Source organism: Egretta garzetta, unplaced genomic scaffold (assembly GCF_000687185.1).
Source record: "Egretta garzetta isolate BGI_Z169 unplaced genomic scaffold, ASM68718v1 scaffold377, whole genome shotgun sequence".
Taxonomy (NCBI): Eukaryota; Metazoa; Chordata; class Aves; order Pelecaniformes; family Ardeidae; genus Egretta; species Egretta garzetta.
In genome coordinates this window covers 198,201-206,939 of record NW_009260339.1, presented here as the reverse complement: position 1 = coordinate 206,939, position 8,739 = coordinate 198,201, and the positions used below count along the sequence as shown (strand labels likewise).

Here is an 8,739-nt window from a genome sequence, read left to right as displayed (position 1 = left end):
GGGCACAGACCCCCCCCTCTGCAGGGCAGGCAGCTATTAAAATGCTTGCTGCTTGTTATCTCCTTTATCTCCCTTGGATGTGGGGTGGTGAAGCAGAGCATGCTGATACATTGCCCAGATATGGTGCTTACAGATGTCCTAACAAATAAACTCTCTTTCAGGACTTGGTTACGAGCACTTGAGGTTAGTTCAAAAAGAGAATCTGTGGGAATGTCTCTCTTAGGCTGCTCTTCAGGGTGTATTTCTTTTCCTTCACCACCTCTCTCCCCATCCTGATAATCACTGTGCGAAAGAGAGATGCAGTTTGCCACCCTGTGATGCTAGGAAATAATGAGTACCATCAGGAATTCTGCTTGTCTTCCATAAAAATCTCGTAACTGAGAGCTATTTTATAAACCCCTGTCAGTTCTGTGCCCGTGTTTCTTATAAAACTACACCCATCAGCCACCATTTTTCCACTTGGGCTCATAATTCCTTCTCTCCTCATTCTTTTAAAACAGCTACCTCATCTCACATCACCCTTTGCATAAACTGAGGTTAACTGATATCTGGATAGTATCATCCACCGCTTTCCTGATTAGTTACACACACAGCAAGGGGTTTCAAGTTCTTTCTTTAGCAGTACTGTCCTGGCTCTTTCCTCTTTCTCCTAGGATAGAGCCAAAAAAAAAAAAAAAAAAAACCCTTTTTTTTGGCCCCACAAAAAAAAAAAAAAAAAAAAAGCCTATTTTTCTGGCTGCCATTGCAAGTTAAGCTTTCCTGCACAAAACCAATAAATACGCTTCTGTTTCCCTGTGTACTGAATTTACCTGCAAAAGGATCCTATTTCCATCGTGGTCTTCTGTCTGCCACCTGCCTTCACTGATGGGGCTGCAAGGGTTGGGCAAGAGAGGCACGAGCTGCCCCACATCTTTCACTCTGAACTCCAGCACCGCTGACTCTGTGGGCATTGGCACCTGCCCCTTCAGAAGCTTTTTTAAAGAAAACTGAATGTCTATTTCCATGTTAGAATAGACAGGAAAAACACAAAAGTCTGCTTTTTTCTGACATGCTGGTCTTTTCAGGATTAACTCATACAGTTTCAAAATGTCCACAAAGTTTTCACTCCTGCAGTATATAGTGAAGCGGATAATTTCTTTCCCATAGTGCACTGGGCGAATGGCCCACAGAGGAGTCTCTGGAGCCAAAGTGTAAAAGTCCTGGCTGCACGGCATGTAAGGGAGGAACTTCCCATGCACTCGCTCGGTGTGGTGGTAACGCCAAGGTGGCCGCTGAAAGGTTTCGTGAAGCTGCAAGATGGGTTCTTCTCCATATTCCTCCTGCAGAAACAGAATGATGGCAAGGGCTGGCTGAGAAACACCAGCCTTACCTGGCTTCCTGCGTTTCTTGGGCACGCGTCTTTCTGAGACTTGGAACAGCTGGAGGTCTGGATGGACCCAGGCTAGAAGCTTATCGATGGCTTGCTGAAGAGTCTTGGATTCACCTGGGTCTGTGATAATATGTACGCTAACAAGGAATGGGTCTTGTATGCCTTCCACAGAAAGTTCACCTGAGAGTATAAAAAGAAAAATATCCTTTAAGATTTGTAACCAAGATGTCAACATTGAGGTGATCCTTAATGGAGAAACAGTCTACTGAGTTACACTGGGCTCTTTTTTTTTGTCTGTCTCAAGCTCACCTTCAGTAAACAAAAAACAATGTACAGAGATATAGCAACAAGAAAATAACCAGAAGACAGAGAAGTTTCATCAAGCGTACTGTAAGAGATGCTGTTTCTACTGAGGTAGCATCCAAGAGACGTTACCCAATGTGCGTTTCTGGGTTAGAAAAGAGCTGCCCCACACAGCTGAGAGGTAGGAAAGAAAAAAATACTGACGCGGAGTAGGGGTGAATGATGTGCAGAATGATCAGAGCGGACAGTGTTCATCCCATCTTGTTTTAATTTGTGCCAATTGGCTCGGGGCATGGAAATCACACCACTGAACTCCACTCTACCACCTTGACGTTGGAGTTTTCCACCCAGTTAAGAGTGTTCTGTGTCCTGGAGGCAACTGTTTTAATAAGTAAGGCAAAGTTTGTAGGGAGAGGTAATATCTTTTATTAGACTAACTGATACAGTTGGGAAAAAAAACCAGTTCAGGCACACAAGTCCTTCTTCAGGAAAAGATATTACTTGTCCCTACAAATCCTGCACTGTGTATATCTTCAGACCATCAAGACTATAATACTACTGCTTCAAGGTTTTTATAAGATTAGGGAAGACTGGTAAAAGCAGGAAGCACAAAAAATTACACTTACTCAGGGGAAAAAAGAAACCTCTCCTTAGCCTTGGGAATATTCACAGGGGCCCTGTCTGTTGTTGTCCCTGAAACCTCTTTAGCTCAGAAGCAGAGCAACGGCTGGTTGGAGGGCAGGGGAGAAATTGTCACTTGTGTTCAGCTGGAGCTGCACGCCAATAAAGATGCATGTGAATGAAGATCCAAGACAGTTTAATAAATTACCGAGGCAATCTGGATATTTTTGCTGAAATGGTTCCCCCCCTGTGTGGTGTTCTGAAACCACCTCCATGTCTGAGATCCTGAGCCTGGGCACAAAGCCTAAATGTGTGAAGCTTTAGAAAGGCTTCCCGAGCTTTTTCACTGTGCAGACCACATTTAATAGGGGGATTGTCTCACAGGCTGTTTCCCTTCCTACTGGCAATCAGTACAAACCTCTCCCTCCTCCCTCCTGGCATTGGAGTAACATTCCTGTGATACTTCAGCAATTGCTTTCATGGAAAAGCAGTATTATACAAGTAGCGTATTTTAGTTGTTTTTCAATGCAGAATAGCTGCAAGACCCAGAGAAAAGCTAGATGCAACTGCATAGCTTTCCAGAGATGACCGGTAAACATACGATCAGCCTCAATCAGCCTCAGCTGCAGAAAGATACGGTATGCAGAGCAAATAGCAAGCCTGCATTTTGCCTAGGGGAGACATGGAAAAATCAAGTAAATAATCACAAATACAGTTACAGCAGAGTTCTTGTATCTCTGCATGAAATGGGTGTTGTGGAGTGACTTTGTCAGGTGGTTAATGGAAGAAAAAAAATTGAAGCAAAAAATTAAAATAAAATCTGTGTCAGTCCATGGCAAGAGGCTTTGCTGTGGCAATTGTTAGTGGTAGGTAATTCTTTGAGATATCCCCTGTGGATAGTCGCAGTGGGGGAGAAAGATAAAGGGGGTATGGAGGGGGTCCCCTCATGGTCCCTTTACACAGGACAGCAGGACAGGAAGGAAAACAAATTGCAGAGGACAGTGATCTAATAAAACCAGAAAGAAAGTAATCACCATAGCTACAGAGTCATTCATTTTCTAAGACTGGGAGAGAAGATGTTCAGCTCTTTTCTCCCTCCGTTTCCTTTGTTACACAAATGTTATCAAAGCCCGCAACAAGTGACAGGCTTGATATTTATGCATATAAATGACTGCAGCTCTGAAAGAAGCTTGGGCACAACAATGTGAAGAAAAGAGCCATTGCTCCTGTCGGCTTCTTGCTCTGCGTGGAAAAAAAACCCAAACCCAAGCCCATCCCTGAGCATGGCTTTTCTGCCCTCCTGTTGCTCAGCATGGTGCACGGGCACTGAATGGCTACAGCATTTTTTCAAAAGTGGAGCCTTGTGGGAGCCAGCCCCAGCATTAGTATTCTGCAGCCATCGCTGCCCGTGCCCATCAGCACCAGGCGCTTGCAGAGCCAGCCTCAGAAGGCCACCAAAGCACGGCACAAAGCCATCGTTAGGAGCTAGGGTTATACGTACAGCAGAGCAAATAATCTTTTTTTGAGCTAGAAGCAACTACGCTGAAGGGGGAAAGGTGTAAAAAATGAGTACAGAAAGAGCTTTGGTATCTATTTTACGTTAGCAAAGATGTTTTTACTGCAACACTTTTACATCTTTCATGATGTGGCTTCGGTGCTTATAAAATGGCAGCCTTTTCTGATTTGGTAAGAAAAAAGAGAAGCCTAAGAAAAGCAGAAATACGAGGCAAGGAGCTAAGAGAAACTTCCCCTGAACTGATGATAAATTGCAAATTGTTTCTATGTTACTAACAAGTCTTTTTGCTTCAACTGACAGGGAAGGGGTTCTCATGACACAGTTCAATTTGCCCCCGGGAAATTGTCACAGAAGCAAATGAAAGCTCTGCATATGTATTAGCCTTCCTGTGTTACTAGTTAATCCCACAGAAAATATCAAAATGCTGAGGCATCTATTTGAAAATAAGCTCTGCAGTTCTCACAGCTCTAACATTTTTTTTCTTTCCTGTGACAGAAGGGGATTAGTTCTCTTTGAGTTGGCAAAGCACTAACATTGCTAAGAGGTAATTACTACCAGGATTGAAAGAGTATTTTACAATTCTAAACTTTTTACTCCTCTGTTCGGTAGTATTAACCACCCATGAGAGGTTAAAGCAAACAGTCAGCCCAAAACACTGCGGGGCTGTCACACTTGATGGCCTAAAGCTGGGAGCTGAAGGTGGCCTGATATTTGATGATTGAGCTTTGGATGCATCCTTCTCTACAGATTATTTTTATTTTCTTGCTGATGCAATATTGCTGAGCGCAGAAAAAAAGAAAATCCTGCAAAGCAGAATGGGAGTCTTGCTCTGTGGTTCTTCCTCCCCTCCTTTCCCTGCCCAGAAGCCAGGATCTTTTCATCAGAAAGACAGTCTGACAGAAAGCAGTGGGTGCTGTCAAGCCTGTCTGTGCCAGCTGCCTCATTTCGGCATGACTTCACTGAAATTCAAGCTGCCTTGTCTTGGGGACAGACAGGACAGGTACCTGTCTGTCTAGCCCACTTGCCCACGTCCCCTGCGTGAGTGCATGAGGAGAGGCTGCAACCTCTGAAAAACCCGTGGAAGACGATCTTGCCTTCCTAATTCTTTTCCTCCTCTCTCACTCTGTAGGGAACAGCGGTGCCTGCAGAGGATAACCCTCTTGGCATCCAGAGCTGCCCAGCCCTCCCTTGGCCAGGGGTGCCTGGTGGGACGGCTACGACGTCAGTGGTGATCTAGTGCCACCAACACCCATGGGTGAAGCGGGAAGCAATGGGTTAAGTGCTCTGCTCCCTTGGGCTGGGGGGGCAGACACCACCCTTGAGAGGTACCATAAAGGCTGCAGTATCTGGTAACACCATCCTTGCTGCAGCTGGCCAGGAAGGCAGGGCTCCCAGCCCAAAGCAGGCACAGGCTGGTGTAACTTCAGGTCAGCAACCCTAGCAGCTGGGAAACAGCTAGGCTCATCTGGAGGTACGGGTAACTGGAGCTACAACTCCTTCTGCCTAAAATGTATGCATTTTACATTAAACCACACAAGAGGCAAAACGTCCCTAGAAGAAATGAGCAGAGTTTTCTCCCACGCTACCTGAATAACCCTAGGTTTGAGAAGTTTCCCTCTCGCATTTGCTTTTTGGCCCCAGGATTCTTGCACACCTGGCTCCAGCAGAATGGTTACTGGGTTATCTTGCCACAACCTGGCAGTCTGGTCCCTCTTTGCTTTCCCCCTGGAGCTGCCCTGCACGAAGACCTGTCCCTTCTTGGGGCAGTGCTCCAACCACTTTTTTATTTCAAGAGAAGTCACCACCTTCAGCAGTCTTGATGGCATCTGATTTTCTAGGCTTCTCCAGTGGAGTTGGCTGGAAATCCACCGACTGCCCAAAACCAGCCCACAGCAGAGCTTAGGAAGGAGATAAGTACCTCTCTCCCTGAAATGTCTCTCCTAACCCTGTGCTGGTGCATCAAGATACGGACCTAAAGACCTCTCAGACTCCCCAGGAGATATTTAATGAAGAGATACCTGCAGGGTTACGCAAAACTGGTAAGTATGTGAGCTAGGATGCGGTCTACAGCAAAGAGAGATTTTAGGCAGACTGGATCCTGGCCCCAGTTTGTGCATGGAAAAGTGCATTACCAAACTGTGGCAGGTATTTTCAATTTTCTAGGCACCTACATTTTCAATCTTCAGTCCTGGAAACTCAGAGGAAGTATTCAACCTATAAATACTTGACATAAGTGGGGGTTTTTTTTGCTAATCTGCAATATTGCATTGAGAATCTGAACACTGGAAAGTGAATTTCCATTTTCCTGCTCTAGCATGCTGCTTCATGGGAACCAATGCCTCAACCTCTCTTACACTGTACAGACTAGATTCCTTTTTCACCACATCAGGCAGCGAGACTTCACGTTTCATCCTGACCAAACTGCATGAGGCGCTACAGGAGATGTAAATTGGGCAATGAGAGAGGGTCAGAACGAATGCGCCACGCTGCTGAACTGCAACTCCCATGGAGCAGTACTTGGTTGTTAGGAAGTAATTGCTATCGGGAAGTAATGAAATAATTCAAAACTAGACATTACAGAACCGCATATTTTGCTCATTGTTAATAAATCAAAATATTTCAGCTGTGGGAATGTAAAAAAAAATAAATCGCTGTGTAAATAATGTCAGAAAAAAAGCACTATAATATTTCTTAATTGAAACTTCCTGGGATTTCTGTTGCACAGCAAATGTCAGTATTTCTCTATTTCAATCCCATTCCAAAACACAAAGCAATGTCAGAATGCTAGCATTTCTCACAGAACAGGACCTTCACGTTTTACCTGAGTCCAAGGCGAGATTGACTGTCTTAGGTGTATTAATTGAAAGGCTCATGGGCAGATGCAAAGGCGGAGGCTATTGTCAAACAAGGAGCATCACTTTGTGGGCAGCTGCAACAGAGGTGGTTACTGGACACCTCTGGCAACAGAACCCACTGCTAGGTCATGCTCTGATGAATTATGCAGCATCAATAATCTTTTGAACAAGCAGGATGCGACAGATTCACCATCTCCTCCGTTCTCTTTCCCCGCTGTTTAATAGCATCTGACAAATGCAGGGCTGCAGGATAATGTGCTTCTCAGCATGCCCTGCTTTGCACACCACCTCAAACTCATGAAGGATGTTCAGAAGCAATAAGAAAGGGGATATTCTGCACAGCACAGTGACAAGAGGAGAAACCTCTTTCATGTTCCCATCAGAGCAGCATTTTCCCAGGGAGCTGCAGTTGAATGTTCTCTAATGGAGATAATGGTGCCAGGATGCTCAATCCTCCATCCGCAGACCCGCATACTGACAAGCATGGCAAAATGGTCAATCTACCCCTCCAGATGGGCACATGATACAGGCTCTCTGTGCTGTTATCCAGTTGCTGTAGAACAACAGAAAAACATATTGAGCAAAATTAAAGCTGGAAAATTAAGTCCATTATCTGCCTGATGGAGATAAAAAGCTTTCTCTGGTACATTAATATGAACAGCCCTACAAGGTGTCATTGCCCTTAGTGTACAGCATGCAGCCAAGCCTGCGGGAATGAATCTTATCAAAAAGCGATACTTAATGCCCACAGAGGCCCTGCATAATCAAGCAAAGGCAATGGCAGATCTCATCACGTGGTACCTTTGCTGTTAGATGCTGCAGCAATTGCTGAAGCTCCCCACTGTGCTACAGCTCCCAGTGAATTCTCATCCCCCTATCCCCTGCCACGTTCCCCTCCCCTGCCTAGGGGTAACCTTTCATGATCAACTTAAGCTGCTCTTGAAAGTGGCCATCGCACATCCTTCACTTCCCCATGAACTCCTGGCCACTCCCGTATGCTGGCCTGGGTACTCGTGTAGCTATACATCTCAAGGTGATCATGCAACTGCATGCTGACACTTGTTCTCCTACTTGCAGTCGTATGGTCTATGGTGCCAAGATTGCCATCTTGGTTTGCCTTCAGAACCATATGATCTTCATCTTCTTCATAGGAAACACGACCATTGTGGCCCAGAGCCATCATGGAAGGCTAGGTTCCTGACAGAGGTCCCTCAAGCAGGAGGCTGGCTGTCCTGGGCTCCTTTTGTAGTCCATGGTGAGAGACAGAATCAAACCTCAGATAAGGCCCTTCGCTGTCCGCTGTCCACAAGTGTAGTGGGAACCAAGTAATTCCATTTCCATCTTGGGTGCCTCAGCTACATAACTAAAATTGGAGTGGAAGTTTGTGGGCCTACACGCTCATCCTGAAGACCATTCATGTTCTAGTATCTTGCTGTACAACTTTGTCGGCAAATGAGACGCATTTTTGTGATGAAGAAATGCTCTTGAACTATGCGATTGTCATGTCTTCCATTACATCCCCCCAAACCAAATTCTTTGACTCCTGTAGTCAGGTTGCTGACTGCTTATAGCAAGGCTATATGCTTGACTCCCAAGAGTCAGGGACTCCTTAGATGATGATATACTCTCAGTCCATATTTCCCTCACCTCCTCATTGACAGGACTGCAGCCTTCTCACTTATCCCCTAACTACCTGGCAGACAAGAAGCAGTTCACACTTGGTATAAAGGTATGCGTGCATTGCCTGTGCGCTGGCTGTCCAGCTGCAGGTTAGGAGAAGAGGTAACTTGAACTCACATTACAGCCTTTTTTTCTCCATAGAGACAAAAGTTTGTCCCACTGCCTTTCATCCAGTTCCAATGAAACCTGTGGGAAGTTAGTGTCTCTGCGAAGACAGATGGCACGCGTTCACATCATGTTTCCCTTCAAAAACAAGCTAAAAAGAAAGGGATGGGAGTGTCACATTGTGTTTCTGGCTGTGTAATCCCATGTCCCTGACACTACGGCCTTCTCCTTACTTTGTGTGTTCTACCTAGGCTTTACGGAGCTTGTAGGCATGTCAAAGCAGAGGCTGT

General features: G+C 45.4%; 1 protein-coding gene across 1 annotated transcript in view; it reads right to left on the bottom strand.

Moving 5' to 3' along the window:
• FAM124A (family with sequence similarity 124 member A) overlaps positions 1–7,844 on the bottom strand; it is a 20,938-nt gene extending 13,094 nt beyond the window's left edge. Inside the window, exons 1-2 of the mRNA XM_009642628.1 lie at positions 7,736–7,844; positions 810–1,549 (exon numbers count right to left, since the gene is read on the bottom strand). Of these exons, the coding sequence (XP_009640923.1) occupies positions 810–1,549; positions 7,736–7,844 (849 nt within the window). The remainder of the gene's footprint in view (positions 1–809; positions 1,550–7,735) is intronic.
• Between the last annotated feature and the right edge of the window lie 895 nt (positions 7,845–8,739).